This window comes from Wyeomyia smithii, chromosome 1 (assembly GCF_029784165.1).
Source record: "Wyeomyia smithii strain HCP4-BCI-WySm-NY-G18 chromosome 1, ASM2978416v1, whole genome shotgun sequence".
Classification (NCBI taxonomy): Eukaryota; Metazoa; Arthropoda; class Insecta; order Diptera; family Culicidae; genus Wyeomyia; species Wyeomyia smithii.
The window spans coordinates 1744480-1762750 of NC_073694.1; the positions used below are offsets into that span (position 1 = coordinate 1744480).

The 18271-nt window shown below is 43.6% G+C and overlaps 1 protein-coding gene across 4 annotated transcripts in view; it reads left to right on the top strand.

The window, feature by feature from the left end:
* Positions 1-18271, top strand: part of LOC129724965 (aminopeptidase N-like) — a 78776-nt gene that overhangs the window by 57910 nt on the left and 2595 nt on the right. For all 4 annotated transcript variants that reach the window (XM_055680285.1, XM_055680295.1, XM_055680306.1 and 1 more), the window contains 3 exons: positions 16653-16789; positions 16853-17513; positions 17571-17763. In XM_055680285.1, the coding sequence (XP_055536260.1) occupies positions 16653-16789; positions 16853-17513; positions 17571-17763 (991 nt within the window). The remainder of the gene's footprint in view (positions 1-16652; positions 16790-16852; positions 17514-17570; positions 17764-18271) is intronic.

Genomic DNA, 18271 nt, shown 5'->3' on the forward strand with positions numbered 1-18271 from the left:
AGCCCCGCTGTATTACCTTCATCATATCAGCATGTTTGTATACCTGGTACAACTCGTGATTCATGCGCCGGCGCCACACTCCATCTTCCAATTTACCACCAAGTATCCACCGCAGAACTTTACGCTCAAAAACTCTCGATCAGCTTTCTTCAGCGTTCATGCTTCATGTCCGTAAAGGGCTACCGGGAGTATCAGCGTTCTATACAGCGCTAGTTTTGTGCGAGTTTGCAAACTACGGGACCTTAGCTGGTTACTCATAGTTACTCATAGAAGGCCCTGTTACTCATGAAGGCCCTGTTGGCAGCTGCAACTCATTGTTTCACTTCACGGTCCATATCGTTGTCACAGTTCATAAGCGTACCAAGTTAACGAATTCGTCAACCACTTCAAAACGAGTCCGGGCAGACCTTTTTGGCGAAATCGGATATCCAGCGATCTGAATACCTCTCGTTCTCGATCGAAGGCCAAATACAGCGAAGACATTTGCGCGTATAGGTCAGAGCACTCTTTGTCTTACCACTTGGTGGAAGGACGCCGCTTACCCCAGGTATCGGTATTCTTCCTACGAAGAAAGTTCTTCGTGGAACTCGATTCTTTGCGATATACTGGTCTCATAAGAATTCCAATCAATATTACGTGTGAGGCCGTATGAAATATTGATTGGATCCGGGAGAGTTGAACCATTGGCATGTGAGATACCGATTGGAAGATGGTCACTACCGTGGGGATCATTGATTACTTTCCACTGGCAATCTTTCACGTGCTGGAGGGTTGGGTACGCGTGTCGTTTCCCCAGTATTCAAAAGTCTTCGATCAAGTTACAGATTCAGGAAGATCGGTTGTAGCGACCCCTATTGCGAGCAGTGAGAGTTAAAATCTCCCAATATCAAAAAAGACGCGGAAACCAATTCTGCTATATCAGTAGGTTGCTTCTGTTCAATCCGCGCGGATGAGGGAATATATAGCGAAACAAAGCAAAGGTCTTTTCCATTCATAATTGTTTGAATGGCAACGAATTCGATATTCGAGATCGAGGGGAGGTTGATTCTGAAAAAAGAATAACACTTTTTGATCCCTAAAAGTACCCCTCAACCGTGTGAGTCTCGATTTCGACGAATTATGTTAAAATCGTGGAAATTGAGTTGAGATCGTTTGAATTGAGAAAAGTTTCACAGAGCGCAAACGCGTCACAATTGTATGTATTTATCAAATGAGAAAATATTTCGAATTTTGGGATGATACTTCTGCAATTCCTCTGTAATACAGCGATAACATTTCTAACATCTTCCGCCGTATTAGTCATCGAAAGATGTAATAGTTGAAATGAGGGGCCGAGGTTGCGGCTAGTTGTTTCAAAAAGGTTTTCACTGTAGGAAGCAGGGCAAGAAGAATATTTTGAAGGGGATCTAGTATGTTAAATGTTTTAAATAGGAAGGAACGGGTATTCCTGGTTTGATTCGAAAATAAACCCGGGAGGTACTTGCTTCGGTTTTTCTTTACCGCTTCCTTTTTGTGTTGGCTTGTTGGTCATTGCGCTAGGAGTTATCTTACGACCTTTGCGAGAAAGATTAGGAGAGTTAACAATTCTCCTCTTCCAAGATCCTTCTGGCATGGCATAAGAACACCCTTCGACGGGATCGTCAGATGTACCGTCATCGGTTGGCCAAAAGGAAAAGATGTTTCCTGTCGAGGTCCTCTCGCAATAACGACACTTTTCAGTATTCTCGCTGCAAGAGTTCTCAGCATGATTGCCTCCGGACTTGCTGCAGCGTGCCTTGTTGCAGCAGTAGGTGGCTGTATGACCTAACTGCTTGCAGTTTCGGCAATGCATGACCCGCGGTACAAACAGGCGTACAGGCAGACGAACCCTGCCCAAAGAGATGTAGCTCGGCAGTGCGGATGCGGCGAATGTTACCCGGAAGGAATCCGAAGGGAAGAATTTCTTCTTCCCTTCTTCGATGGATACTGAATGCAATTGCTTGCATTCAAGTATCTTTACATTTTGAATCAGGGGGTTCTTGAAACAGCCAACCCGTGACGCAAAATGTCATCGACAGTGAGATTCCCCTCGGTAAATACACCGTCGATTTCTACATCCTTGACAGGAATATACTCGCGATACTCTTTCGTGAAGAACTCGTAGCTAGCAATTGCGTTTGCTTGCTTCAAGCTTCCGGTACCCTTGATACAGGGCTAGGTAAAAGGGAAGGTGCAGGAGGGGTAGTGAGAAACTGGTGAGGGAGATTTCAATCTCTTCCTCGTTTGTTTCTACATCTAGGAATAGTTCCATCTGCATGTTGTCCATGTTTTTCGGGAGCTTTTCGCTGTACCGCACGCAAAAGAAAAATAAAATACTCCAAAAATAAAGTACTCCACCGAATTTTCGTGTTTTCTGTTCACACTTTTTAGTGGCTGTTAGTTGGATTAATCCTTCGAAAGCGTCTAGCAGGAAAAACAATATAAAGCACCGATATCGAAAACACGTCTGCACACAATGCACAATGCGAGGATTTGCTTTGGCTACTGAACGGCTATTATCTATCTGTTGCGACAGCAAACAAAGGCAACGCACTGATTTTCGTAGCAGGTTTTTTATTCGACCGCTTTAAAACTGCAAACATAATTTTAATTTTAATTTAGGCATAAATTTTAGTATTAGGACTACATCTTACGTATCAGTGGCCTTTTCACTCGCTAGGCTTTGCAGTTCACTGTCCAACTCGATAGGTTAGGTATGGAATCTAAGTGGTTTTTTAGCAATAGTATCAATTAAGTATAGGTTTAGGAAATTAGATATAAAGCATCTACCTTCAGCAATCCTTTAGAATATTTTAGAATTACGAAATAGCATAAGATTCAACTTAGCTTAATAATTATATTATATTATATTTCACCGTAATTATCTAACACGCGCTACTGGTTTGGGTTTCTACTATTGTCTCCCACTGACAGCTTATCATTCGCGTGACAAGGCTTATCAGACAAGCGGGTGAACCGGTTATGGTAGGGTGACCGACTCGACGGTACCGGTGTCAACACTATCAGTAGCGATACCGAAAAGCACAAGCGACGCGTACCGTCTGCACACAAAACGGTATTGTTTCTTCGATCAAGCAAAATGGAGCTATATTCGAATGCCTCCTTTCGTAACGACAGCAGAGATTCTCTGCCAGAGAAGCGAAAATGAAATGAATTTTTTTGAGACTTATGTAGAGACTTGGTTCTACCAGGATTTGTGATAGAAAATAAAGATAGCTCTCTGTTTACCGTATACAAAGCTAGAAATCTCTCACTAAAACATATGTGTGAGCATGACTGTCACCTCCCCAGCTGGTCTCGATGTACGATGCTGGCCTAGCAAGCCAGTCGTCGTGATTCGAGTCTTGACTCGGAAGAGACTGTTAGTGTCAGTAGGATCGTAGCGCTAGCCCTGCAATTGTCCTGTACACTTAACGGTTGGCTGCGAAGTCTATGTATAGTAAACAGAGGGTCAAGTTCCGAATCGGAATGTAGCACCAAGACTTTGCTTTGAGCATGACTGTTCACTTACCTGTGCCTCCGCATAAGGCTGCGCAAAGGGCTATCCCACCGAACGAACGTATTGATAGAGCCGTTTGCGGTTCTTTGTCACGAACTTGGCTGTATCCCTCTGAGATAACCAAAAATATACTCAAGATTCGTGACGGATCTCTGAAGATTAATGTGTGGGGAGCGAGGTTGCCGTTACATCCGCCCTCATTACAATTTGGTGTGAGTCTTCAGGAAGAGAAAGCATTACATCAGCTTGTCATTTCAGCATTTACTGGTCTTCGATAGTAGCGTACAGGCATTTCTTAGTATTAGTTTATTCTAGATGTCAAAGCAGTCCTAGTTATGTCAAAGTCATCAAACACACGACTACATAGTTCAAATGGAATGTTCTGGCCAAATAAAGTGCGATGCATAGAAAGTCTCAAAAAATCTGATCGTCTAGTAGTTCTAGAAGGTACGTTGAAATGAACTCGTTCTAGTAGCCCAAATATTGTTTCCCAGAAGATCAAAAATAAACAAACGTTGCGAACAGTGAATAGTACATCAGTACTTTCTTGTGAGAGCTTCTTGGCCAACAGCAAGTTTTTCCGAAGATATGGTAGCAGCATTACATTCTGGATGACCTTTGATTTCTTCAGTATACTTTCCGACCAGTGTCACGGCATTCTTGGCCACATTGTTAATGGGAGGTTCTTTCAGCTCCCACATGGACCGCAGATGTTTGGTTGGCGACTGCCTTCTTATCTACTGCTGCTATAGCCTTTCCTTCCGGTTTCTTTGAACGGCAGATCTTTTGCATGTGTCCGACTTTACCACAGCGATGGCACTTGCCGGTAAACTTCTGGTATTTTTTCTTTTCTTTGATGAACGTCCCGCCATGCCAGACATCCTCACGGCCTGCCCCTTTTCTCTCTGTGGCCAATAGCTCTGTGATAAGTTCGGACTTTGACTCACACAGCCGAACGCAGACAAGCATTAACGAACAAGGAACAGTGTATTGAACAACGTTCTTACGACTTTTTCATGAGCGCTTATAAACTTCTCAAGGACTGTTTGGCAGAGCCTACTTCCTTTTTTTGTATGGACCTCACTGCGACCAGTAGTTTCTGATCTTTTGTAGCATTGTCCTGACGTTTTTGCTGTTCACACATTTTGTTTTCCACCCTTTTGCAGTGCTACTTATTGAGAGGTAACATGCTCCTTGTTATAGTACTTTTTGACTTCTCCTTCAGACTTAGTATCCTAGTTCCTTCCTTATCGACCTTATCTAGCTATCACTCTAACAACGTATAACATGCTATAATCTATGATATTATCGAAGCTTTAGACCAAGTACCACCGTGGTCCAATAAGGCAAAAAGTGGAACTTAATTCCATAGCGCCTTTCACCTTCATCCTAGCTTAAATGTGTCTTCGGAATAATTGTTTGTATGAATGACACGCATAATTGCAAATTGTCAGAAAGTATGAAAAGTCTACTATACTAAAAATAAAAAAATTAACTTTTGTGTAAAGTTGTATAAAATTCAAAAATATGAAACTTTGTTGAACAAATGGAAATCTTATCTTCTTTCGGTACAAAGTTATAAAAAATATTACATGGAACTTCCCTTGTAGGATGGAAGTTACTTAAAAGTTAGTTTTTTGTATTTAACTTTAGTTCATTTTAGACGAAAGTATTGTTCAGAGGAATCGTTAGGGCACACAAAAACACTCATTTTCGCCAAAGGCCATATATCTCCAGGACTTTTCCTTACAAAGTTATATCATAGTTTAGCTTATTTTTCGATAATTTCAAAAACGTAAAGGTTTTGACTGAGGAAGCAAGCCATGACCGAAATCGGACGCACAAATTTTTCGCTCGCATGTTATATCCGAAGAAAAATTGTTTAATTTAGTTGTGCATGTGCGTTATAGATGTTATCGCGGAGTGAGTTTATTTTCTAAATTCACAATTGTTTTAATTTTTGGAAAAGTTCGCGGATGGTTGTGCGAGGCCGTGATCAAGATTGGCCAGCTGGTTCCTGCTTTGAAATCATCACATTATTTGGTGATTTTCGGTTATTTTACACTTGAAGAATTGTTAAACATATATACAGGTGTTCTATTGCAATGTGCTGAGTGCGAAAAGTGTGAAGTTCCACAAAAAAAAGTGAATTTATTTGTAAAAATTGAATATTATTGCGTTGATTTTTGGATTCACCAAAGTGTTTATTTTTTCTTGTTTTTTTTTTCTATCGCTGTCTTGGCGACGGTTTGAAAGTGTGGAGTTATTGCATACAATAAGGAGAGTGTTTTTCGAACAGCTGCTCCACATAGTTTTATAGTGATTGAATCATTAGGAATTTATTCGTTGGCATAGTGCAAATTATATTTGGCTTGTATCTAATTGAACTTGAAGTGAAAATTTGCCAATAAGATCAAAACCATGCATCGCCGTTTACAGTGTTTATGTGCTATCTCTTTTCAACGAATGAAATGTTGTATGGATTAAACGAGTGTGTGAAGGCATACATGCATGTTGCCACTGTACTTCCATTTAAAGAAAAGTCTAAAAATGATGAAAACAACTGGAAAATGAAGAGATGAAAGCTAAGTATACGTTTTGTCTTGTCTGTATTGTAAAGTGATATTTTGGTGCTTGTTTCTAGTTTTACTTTTTGTGAGAAAGTAGATACAGAGAGATTTTGATTTCATCATTGAAATTTTGTGCGCGGTATTTTTTTTCCGCAGGGTTTCAGTAACAAGTTTTGTATTTGTCCACAAAGTGTTAGTGTGGTTTGTGGAGTTTGGAGTATGTGTTTCCCAGAAATCATATGCTTTGATTTTTTTATTGTTCTAGCTTTTTTTTTTTGACCAGTTTTTTTACATAAAATGTTATATTTATGACTAGTTCGGCACTTTGTCAACAAATTTTAAAATATATTCTGGCTTATATGAATATTTGCATTTTTTCAAATTGTTGAGGCTTTGGATGCATGGAACATTGCCAATTTTCATATTTATTAGGCGTATTAGGCGTACATCGTTAAGAGATAACGATAAGAGACGTTAACGCCGAGTTCCTGCGCGTATGTGTCGGCCGGGGGGATTAAAGCGGTTGTTCGTAACGCTTCGGTGTAAACGCGTATTCAGCCCGGGAGAGTTTTGCTGATATATGGACTTCCGGCGTGTGGTGATTTCGCGAAGTGAACCCAGATATTTCATCATATCTTTCTCATCTTCATCAACGTCAAGCCGGAGACTGCTCGCGCGTTGCATCTAAATTATTACATCGCAAATCGAAGTAGATTTCGTTCAGTCGATAAATATCATTTCAACCTCCGCGTCGATACCTTTCATGAGGTCGTATTATCTACAGATAGATCAACAACGCGCAATAGTTTTAGGTATAAAGAGCATCACCTTACGAGGAGATATACGGTAGTTTTAAGTTATCTCGGTTTAGCCAAAGGTCCTGTATCCTCGCGTACGTTTTATTGTTGCGGTATTACATTATCAAACTAAATAAGTTCGAATCACATTATGAATATCGTGGCGGATGTAATAAACTTGTAGGCGCGACACTTGTTCTGAAGAACCCGACATTCGAAATAAGCGCATCGTTTACCAAAACGAACCCTGCTGTATACCTTTTCCCTTTCTCCAACATCCCAGTGATTTCTCGTGGAAGTGCAGAGGTGTTCTCGGCTTCCAATAAAGCGAGTATCACGTCAACATATTCCTATACAAACTCCTTCTTTGACCTGCATTCGGATGCGGCCGGCGCTGGTATTGCCTAATATAAAAATTTAGGTCACCTGTTTTTACACATTGAGGATGCATGTTGGTCCCAAACATCATCTGTTGGTTCTTTGTGTAATTACAGCTGATCTGGCAATAACGGAGTAGCAACCGCGGGCGGTCAATCATGCTCATGCTCATGCTCAATTTCAAAAACGTAAAGGTTTTTTTTTTTCTGTATGCCTGAAGGGCACTGGGTACTGAAATGCCACTGCGACATTCTTGCTGATTGTCTTTTGTGGCGGGCCCGATTGCTGTGCACAGGTTACGGATTGTTCGTACTCATTGATGGAGTAGAACTGTTTTGTTGTAAACCTGTACCCCAATTAGGTACAACATAGTTAATGAAACTAATGACCTGCTTGGGATTGGAGCTCCATGCTTGGTATGGAGTTAAAAGGTAACTTCCTAAGAAGTTGTACCTAGAGGAAGCAAGAGCTTCGCAAGAGCAAAGCAAATGCTCTGAACTCTCAGGTTCAGATTTGCAGAATCGGCAGGTGTCGTTCAACACTACGCCGATTTTCTTTAAATGATAAAAAGCGGGACAGTGTCCGGTGAGGAGTCCCGTGATTATCCGTAGGTCACTACGATTTAGACTAAGTAGCTTTCTGGCGGTTCCAGGGTTCGGATAAATAAACTGTTTGCCTTGTCTACAACCCTGTGCCTGTTGCCATTGGGATACTATTTCTAGCCTTTCCCAAGTTAATAGTTCGCTTTTGATAGCGGAAATGGACGTACCCAGAAACGGGTCGGGACCAATAAACCGCTGAGCTGATCTCTGTCTTGCTAGGTAGTCAGCGTGTTCATTACCCTCGACTCCGCAGTGTCCGGGCACCCAAAACAGAGAAACTGAATTCTGTCGGGAAAGTTCCCGTAGAGTTTCAATGCATTCCCAAACAAGTTTGGAAGCGCATTTGACGGACTTAAGTGCTAGTAGTGCTGCTTGACTGTCCGAGAATATACCGATTTTCGCATGTCTGTAGTTGCGTTGCAGACATATTTTTGCGCAGATATATATGGCATATACCTCTGCTTGAAAAACGGTGGGCCATTTTCCCAGGGAAAACGTTTCCCTGATACCGGGTCCGTATATACCAGATCCCGTTAGGGATCCCATTTTCGAGCCGTCCGTATAAAAATTGACGATGCCAGGTGGAAGATTAGGCCCTCCATTGTTCCACATAGAGCGGTTTGTTTCAATCACTCTATATGGAATATCCATGTTGGTCCTAACGTCCATCCAGTCGGAGACTGTGGTTAATAGCGGAGTTAGTTTGAACTCCCTAAGTATGCGAAGGTGGCCGATTTGGTCCCCTTCAAGTATGGTTTTCCTCCTTTGCAACCTTAGAGCGCCAAGCTCTGCTTCCTTTTTCAAATGAAGATGTAGAGGTAGTAGGCAAAGCATAGCTTCCATGGCTGCAGTTGGAATTGTTCGCATAGCGCTGGTAACCGAAAGACATGCAAGTCTTTGAACTTTTTTGAGTTTGGCTTGCGCAGTCACTTCGTTCACCTTAGGCCACCACACTAGAGCAGCATAGGTGATTCTTGGTCGGACAATGGTCTTGTAAGACCAGAGTGCCAAGTCTGGTTTCAGTCCCCAGGTCTTACCGAACAGAGTTCTGCAGGCCCAGATCGCTGAGATCGCTTTCTTAGCGGCATGATCCAGTTGTGCAGACCAGTTCAGTTTCTTGTCCAAAATAATTCCGAGATATTTGACTTCATTGCTGAAGCCCAGTCTAACTCCATACAGTATTGGAGGAGTGATGGAGATCGTCCTTCGTCTGCCGAATGGAATTAGGACTGTTTTTAAGGGGTTTATGTTTAGACCCTCCTGTAAACACCATGACATGGTGGTATTCAGAGCCGTTTGCATTCGGCTCGACAGAGTTGCGTCATCTTTACCTCTGACGATGAGGACGTTGTCATCGGCGTATCCAATGACCTCGTAACCAAGCTGTGAAAGCTTGTTGAGAAGTGCGTCGACAACTAGTGACCATAACAAGGGCGAGAGAACTTCTCCTTGCGGGCACCCCTTGACCACTGACATTGTTACAGACGAATCTCCCAAGGTTGCTGTGATCACTCTGCTAGAGAGCATTGCGTGTATCCAGTTCCTTGAAGTTTGGTCGATTCCCTTATTAGAAAGAGCCGTATCGATTGATGCAAAGGACGTGTTATCGAAGGCCCCTTCAATATCAAGAAAGGCACATAGCGCCGTCTCCTGATAACTTAGGGACTTTTCAATCAACGTCACTAAGCTGTGAAGAGCAGTTTCTGTTGACTTGCCGCTTTGATAAGCATGTTGGTTCCTGTTCAACGGGGAGTCTTTAAGAAACTCGTCACGGATATATTTATCCATTATTTTCTCCATCAACTTGAGAAATGATGAAGTCAGACTTATGGGTCTGAAAGTTTTAGGTAGGGTTTTGTCCTTTCTTCCAACTTTGGTGATAAACACTACCTTCACCTTCAGCCAGTTATCCGGAATATGGCCCAGGATAAAGCTGGCTCTGAAGAGGTTGATGAGTTCGAACATGATAACTGCGGCCGATTTTTGTAGAAAGATGGGTAGTATGCCGTCTGGACCAGGAGACTTCATAGGGTCGAATGAGCTTGGAGCCCAACCTATTGAAGCTTCCGTGAACAGTCGACGGGCCAGCAGGATGGACTCCCGAGACGCCATATGTCTCGAATTGTCCTGCCGCGACCCATCACTATTCAGTTCTTCGGTCTCTGTCGATCCAGGAAAGTGGGTGTTTATAAGAAACTCCAGCGTTTCCTTGGTAGTGACAGTGAGGCATCCATCCTCTTTCCTCACCTGTCCTAAACCGTTAGTATGGTCTTTGGACATCGCTTTTTGGAGCCGCGTAGCTTCCGGCAGAGTTTGGATTCTTTCACAGAAACTAACTCTGGATTTCCATTTAGCCTTGCGTAGCTCGGCGTTGTACTTAGTGAGGGACGCCCTGTAGTCGTCCCAGTTAGACGTGACTTTCGCCCTGTTGAACAACCGCCTAGTTTCCCGACGAAGGTCACTAAGTTGATCATTCCACCAGGGTACGTCACGGCATACTGACCGCTGTGTTAGTGGACAGTTAGCGTCGAAAGCATCCATGATTGTGTTTTGTAGATCATTTGCTGCCGAATTCAGGTCAACTGAATTTCGAATGTTGCTGTAACTGAAAGTTCGTGAATCGATCAGGTGTCCCTTAAAGGATTCCCAATCTGTATTCTTAGGATTTCTGAACAGCTCTCTTTTCAGAGGGTTAGCCTCTATATTAAAAACGATGTGTCTGTGGTCCGACAAACTAGTTTCATCGGAGACATGCCAATTTTTAATCCTTTCAGAAATAGAGGCGCTACACAGAGTGAGATCAAGGACCTCCTGTCTGATAGCGTTGATAAACGTGGGGTTATTCCCTACATTACATACATTGACATCGTTAGAAGTAAGGTATTCAAGTAGGTACTCACCCCTGGTGTTGGTGTCCGAGCAGCCCCAGATCGTGTGGTGAGCGTTGGCATCGCAGCCGATCAGAAACGGCTTGTTGATGGCCTTGCAGTACCGCACGAGCGCAGCAACTTCGGGTGGCGGTATATCACCTTGGTCGCCCGGGAAGTAGGCCGACGCGACAACCATTTCCTGCTTTCCTCTGGTTGTCGATACTTCAACCGTGACGGCAACGACGTCGCGTTGGATAAATTCTGTAATAGGTAAAAAAATTAGTTCTCTATTTAGCAGAATTGCAGTCCTTGGTTTGGACTGCGTGTCACAGTAGATTAACCTACCGTTAGGAGCGTTAAGTCCGAGAACTTTGGATTCGTTGATCCACGGCTCCTGGATGAAAGCAGCCGCTAGCTGCTCTTTGGCGAATCTCCTGCAAAGAACACCCGAGGCGCCTTTTGCGTGATGGAGATTCGCTTGCACGCAGCGAAGGCTGCTCACTTTGCAGTGAAGTTGCCGTCTTTGTCCGGATCGGAAGATGATCCTGGTATTGGCTGACGGCTGCCAACAGCGGTTTGGCTGGTTGATGGAAGTTGCTCTTCCTCACTGTTCGGCTTCGGTTGCAGCAGTCGATTGGCAACAGAAGGTCGTCGCGCACACTGTGGCGGTTTTTGACTCCGGGGGGTGCGACTTTTCGGTGGTTGATGCTTCACACTCTTGCGAGTCTTCGGCGGAACCGTCCGAGCAGCCGCGGGGTTGCGTTGTTTGGGTGGTGACAGGGCACTCACGGGGGAGCATCCTGCGCGTACCTTCCCAATCGCAGGGTTGCGTTTGGGTGGTTGTGGGGCACTCCCGGAGGAGTTCCCCACGCGAACCTTTAGCCCATTCGCAGGATCGCTTTGCCTGGGTGGTGGCAGAGTACTCCCGGAGGAGTTACCCGCACGTACCTTCCCTGACATTGCGACGGAGTCTTTCCTGCCTGTGACCTTCGGCCTTCCGCTTACCTTTCGGATGCGTGCTTTGCCGAAACCGTAGTACAGTTCATTATTTCTACTCTCAACGAGTTTGGCCGATTCTTCGTCAATATCCAGAACTAGTTCGACCAAGGTCTTTACCAATTTGCGGTTACAGACTCGCCACATTTTGGTAAAGAGGTGGTCGTTCTGATTCTGGAGTGAACGAAGAATCTACTCGTCCGGAGAGTTCGCACTGTCCGCGAAGTAACCGACATACCGTCTGGCCTTCGGCAGATCCTTCATGTGGTATACACGAAGTTGTGCTCCCTCCCATGGTACGAGAGAAGGTACCTCCCTTTCCAACCATTGCACTGTGTCGTTGTCGGCACAGGCAAGTTGCAGGAAGCCATTTTTTAGATGGCAACCGTTAAACTTGGGCTTGGTGGTTGGATTTTCCTGGTCCGCAATGTGATCGAGGATGGAGGTCCGGACAGCCTGAAGCTGGTCCGTTGTGAGTAGGGAGCTGGGGTGGGTAGCAGAAGTAACCGCAAGGCTTATAGCTCCCACCATGTCCCTATATGTGGCCTTCGGGAGCGGCTTCGAACCCGATGACCCCAAACCAGTGCCGTTCCGCAGTTTTTTAGGCTGTTGACACTTAGTACTGGTGTTTGGGGACACCAAGTCGTCCGACCGCTGTCGCTTGACGGCAACTTGGTTCGAATGAGCAGGCTGCTCTGTTGGAAGGAGGGCCAGCTTCCTGGCTTCTTCGTACGAGAGACCGGAGCGAAGATTTTTGCTCAGTCGCCGCCTTTGCGCATTTGAAAGTCGCTTGACAAGGGGTGCCGATGATTCGGGTTTCCCTTCGTCATCGGGCCTTGTCTGTGGACCGGGAACTAAGTCCATTTGACTTTCGTCATTCCCTTGTGGAGAAAGTAGGATTAAGGATGAAGCAGAGGGTCCTCCGTCCAGCCATTCGCTGTCGAGGTTGAAATCATCCTCATGCTCCATTTCTTCGTTCTGCCCGGTGCTTTTGTTTTTATTGGACTACGCTCCGATGAGTCCATGGGTTCCGGCAAAGAAAGGCTGCCGGTGGCCGAATTTTGTGAAGTTTTGTCGTTCATAAAATTCCCACGAGTCGCTGGGTAAAGAAGAGTCCGCTGCATCAGTGACCCGCGTGATGCAGTAAGGGCTAATTACAGTGAAGGGTGCCCTGGTACTCCACAGGCTCCGTTAGAGGCTGGGTATTTCTTAAACCCCCCCCCCCCCCACCACGTCATCCATCGGCACGGGTCGCATAACACCTTAGCTTAGGGGTTTTAACCATTGGATTTTACGCAACAGCCATGGTTAAGAGCTGTTGCAACCATCCTCCTTTACAGGGGCTTTGGACCCTCTGCTACAGTTCTCAATAATTCAAGTCTATTCGTAAAGGCTAAACTGAACCAAGACAATCGTAACAGGCGGAGTTAAGTAACGTATAGGTTAAAAAGGGGCAAGTGGAATCATGATGTCAATACTTTTCCTTGAAGTTAAGCGGAAGTACTATAAACTCCTTAAGGTTCCAATTGTCCCAATCCACCCCAATTAGAGTACGGTGAGCATATGTTACAGTAGATTTTCATATATCCAACATACTAACTTTTTTGTGTTAACAGATAGAGGAATGGTTTATTCGGCAAAGTTTTAGAACGTGCAAAAATATGAATCTTTGCTGAACAAATTGAAATTCGGGTCATTCATACAAACAATTGTTACGAAGACACTTTTAAGCTAGGATGAAAGTAAAATGCGCTATGGAATTAAGTTCCACTTTTTGCCTCATTGGACCACTGTGCAGTACCCTAATTTGCCTTAGGTCCTGGGGGCAGCGTTGCCAGGTCATTATTTTAAAAATCTGGAAAAGGCAAAATAAAAATCTGGAAAAAATCTGGCGGTCATTTCGTGTGGTGAAAGGTTAATTTTTCGGATAAAAGTCTTGGGGTACGCAAAATTTGAGGTGACAAAATTGCAAAATTTCGCGCCAAAATTGAAGTGATGACCTTTTTGCGGAACAGAGAAAATAAAATCTGGATAAAATCTGGATCATCTATGAAAAATCTGGATAATTGGACGTCAAAGCTGTCTACCTGGATACATGTTCAAAAATCTGGATAATCCAGCTAAATCTGGATACCTGGCAACGCTGCCTGGGGGTGGACGGTTTCGTGTGGGCTGCGCTCCCTCCCACAAAGGAAGTTTTCGAACCGCATCTTTCAATCAGTCCGAGGTTTCTCAATCCTTGTACGAAAGGATCAGGCCACCGGACTTGTGGGAGCAGTTGAAAAATTTCGGTTTAACCGGCTTGTTTCTTTGCTGCTCAATGGCAGTCTCAAGTGAGTTTTGTAAGGAATCTAGCTGAGCCGTCGACAGTTCAGTGTTGGGATAATCTTCCGGGAGTATACCAACTCTGATCTGCTGAACGGCTGCTCCGTAGGAGAGCCCTGTCACCGGATTCATTGGACGTTTTTTCGCAGCGCCAATGTTCTGGTTTCTGGAATTTCCCCGCGCGGGATAGCTGACCTGCTGCCGCACGTCAATATCCGCTCGTTCACGGGGGCATAGATTCTTCGAATTTTCTTCCTTGGGTTTTCTTCGCTGCTAGGCAGTTCCGAGATCCGAGGCCGTTCTACTGATCCAGAGACGGCCTGAGTCGATGCTTGCATCCGAGCTTCCTGCATAGGAATTCCGGAGGTAATCAGACTTTTGAGCTCTCTCTGCTGAGCTCTGGTCAGATTTCTTTTCAGAGGAAAGACGTTTCCAGGAACCTCTACTTTGGTTCCTTGAATTATGATGACGTCGGCGCAATCACCATCGCTTTTGCCTGACTCACATATCGAGGAGCAGAGGATGGAAGAAGAGCATGACTGAGCATCCATGAGTGAATCGTTTAATCCCAGCTCGTCTTCAGCACTCATCAAGTCATCCTCCTTTGTTGTGTTTTTTTTTCGGGAGAGATTGGCTGTCGGAATCCAGAAGTTTTGATTCATTTATGTCATCCATGTAAAATCCCACGAGTAGCTAGGTAAAGAAAGGTCCGCTGCATCAGTGACCCGCGTAATGCAGTAAGGGCTGATTATTATGAACTGGTGCTCCACAGGCTCCGTTCGCGGCAGAACCCCTCTACCTTTCAGGCATAGGCACGGGTCGCATGGCACCTTTCCTTGGGGTTTTTCTTCTGCCGCTTTTGAAGTAGAATACTTCTCTCAGGAAGTTCGGCTACATAGGGATGTAAAATGAAAATCTAAAACTGAAAAAAGTGAGAAATATGTCCAATTTCAAATGCTAATGAATCGGTTAGTTTTCGATGGATTTCCTTCGTTTTTGCAGCAATCGATTAGAAAATCTTCTAAGATTCCTACCAAATGCATGAAATTGCAATTTTATCATTCGAACTATTGTACTATTGAAAATTCTTAAGCCTTGTCAAAACACAAAATTCGACCTCTGATTGGTCGTTATACGATTGCTTTCCCAAGCACGGTCGGCAGAGTTATGGACCTAGTAAATTGAGAATGCATCATTTGGCCTATATAAGAGCTTCAAAAAGACATTTCATCGGATATTAAATTGAACAACTGAAATTTGAAGAACACAAAGGAATATTTGAAGAGTTAATATTTTCTCGTTTTGCGCTATAATCCAAAGTTAATTATCTTCATCTACATGCATACTCTGACTATTATAACCTGTTTGCGTCGCTTAGTGTTTGACTACGGTCATGGAGAATGCAAATAACGCCGCGATGCGATTCGGCAAGACGAAATGTGTTGAAATGTATAGCTCTACTTCGCCTTAAAAAGAGTTGTACATTTCATCACGATAAGGCGAATTGCATCGCGCCGTCATTCGCGTTCTGCATAACCGTAGCTTTTGTTCCGTTTTCGTTTAATGATGTCGTATTAAATGTGCATATTACAATTCGGCAGCACTTCAACTTCTCATTTGCACAAAATTTTAAAATATTCAATGAACTTCATTCAAAATATCAAACAAAAAGTAATTACAATACTGCCAATGAACGGTCAACGTTTATTTACTAGAAAAAATGACTGACACGCAAGCAGACGGGTTATCTTTCTTGTAAAAGTATTCTACTTCAACCTTGCGGTCGTGGCTTTGCATACAACCTTCCTGTGATTTTTTCTTATCTTCGATGAACGCCCTTTCCTGGTTCTGTCAGCCCTAATGAACTTCAACTGCATCCAAGTGAAGCATGCCCGAAAACACCAATTTTCGAATTTCGGTCCGGTCAGCTGCGGGATGTGTTCCTTCGAATTGCTCATAATCTCTAGGATAACTGCGGGTTTTGACCTTGACTCACAAAGACGAACACAGACAAACGTTAACGAACAAGAAACAGTTTATTGAACAACGTTTACCAACTTTGGCAGTGCCTACTTCTCCCGAAATTCTCGTAATATCAACTTAAAATGAAGAGCGGGGGAGCGCCAAAACAGTTCTCGCCTGTAGTTCAAGTTACTCTTCATCCACCCCAGCTTTCTTAACTTTTCCTTCTATTTTATTTTCAATAAAAACTAGTTTAGTAATTAGTTGACAGTTGATGATCTCGCACCAATTTTTATTGCAGTTACCGGGAGTGCTTTATCCAAACCTTCATTTTATTATTCTTCAACAGTATTATTTTTGTCTTGTCTTACGAAATCAATTGTTCCTGTTGTTTTGAACTTTCCGGAACGAAATAATTGTCACTTTGATAATGAAAAGCTTATTAGGTACAACGAAATAAGAATCGCATGCAAAGTTCACACTTGATTAGGTGACAGGCGTGGCCTACTACCCATCGAAATGGTGCTACTCATATTTGTGCGGACAAACTCTTTTCGTTTTCAGTTGCCATTTTTATACCTATTGAAAACATAATCAAATTTTATTTATTTTAGGTTGACAATCGAACCCAACTTTGACCGGTCGATCAACAATGGCACGGTGACTATCAACATTATTCGAGACTCCAAAGCTTCAAAGCTTCAACCAATCGTTCTGGATATAAACCAGATCGAAATTATTTCTTCCCAAGGTAGGATCAATGTCATTCCGTGGTTTAAATTATTTTTGGAATAATATTACCTCTCGTTTCTAGTGCTAAATCCCGACAAAGACAACATCGCGTATGACGCTTTCTACGGCCACAACCGGATGTCCTATCACATACGAATTAAAGAACACCACGACAACGTGCAGAATGTGACCGTCATTCTGGACTTCGAGAGTAGGCTAAGTGACACACTGCAGGGCTTCTACAAGGGTTCATTCAAAGATGAGGAAACCGGCGACCGAAGCTGGTTTGCTTCCACTCAGTTCTCGCCGATCGATGCTCGGCGTGCTTTCCCCTGCTTCGACAGTCCCGATATGAAGGCAACGTTCGACATTTCGTTGGTACATCCGGAGGATAAGAAAATGGTGCTCTCGAATACGGAGCATATTCGGACGACGGTTGTGAGGCCGGGTTATTTGAGGGAGGACTTTGAAACGACACCTCGTATGAGTACGTATTTGGTGGCTCTCATTGTTTCCGATCTGCAGCTGGTGCAGCGGTCGGAGAGATTTACACCGCAGATTAATATTTGGAGTCGACCGGAGGTCGGTAGGATGACGGGATACGTGCACAAACTGGTGCTGCGAATATTGCCCTATCTGGAGCGATATTTCGATTTGAAGTTTAACATGAAGAAAATAGACATGGTTGCAGTTCCGGACTTTGGTTTCAGTGCGATGGAGAACTGGGGTTTGATCACTTTTCGGTATGTATTGTTTTAGCTGCGTTAAAACAGAAAATTGAAATTTGTGAATTATTTCAGAGAGTCTGCCTTCCTGGTGCCTGAAGATAACAACAAAAGTTCTTCCGCTAAGCATAAGGAGCGAGTGGCGTCCGTCGTCGCTCACGAGTTGGCCCATCAGTGGTTTGGGAACCTCGTTACTCCACGCTGGTGGAATGACCTCTGGTTGAAGGAAGGGTTTGCCACGTACATCAGCTACGAGTCTCTAAACTTTGTAAGTTGAATTTTAATTCACCACCAGTGGTGGGCACCATTCCGCTAATTCGCTAATTAGCGACGCTAAAATTCAGTTAGCGATTTAGCGATTTCGCTTATTTTTGTGCTGGTTAGCGAAACTGTTAGCGTCGCTAAACTTTGGCCTTCGAAACGCTAATTGCTAATTCGCTATATTTTGTAGAGAAGCGACAATAGAAATATTTAGAAAAACTGTGAATTGCTGATGGCGTACGTAAATTGCTTCGAAAGATGAACATACTTTACTGCGAAAATTATTTTGTCAGTTTTTTTTACCCTAGAATGAAGTTCCAGTTATCGTACAAGCCACAGGAGCATTTTGAAGAACAAGCACAAGGTCTAGATTGAATTTTCGCTACACCAAGAACTTTGGTAAATTGCAATGCGCTTGAAATTATGACAACTTCGGTTTTACTTTTTCGATTCAGATAATAATTGAATTTTTTTGAAAACATTCCTAAGAGTATCTATTTTCAATGCAAGCTAAA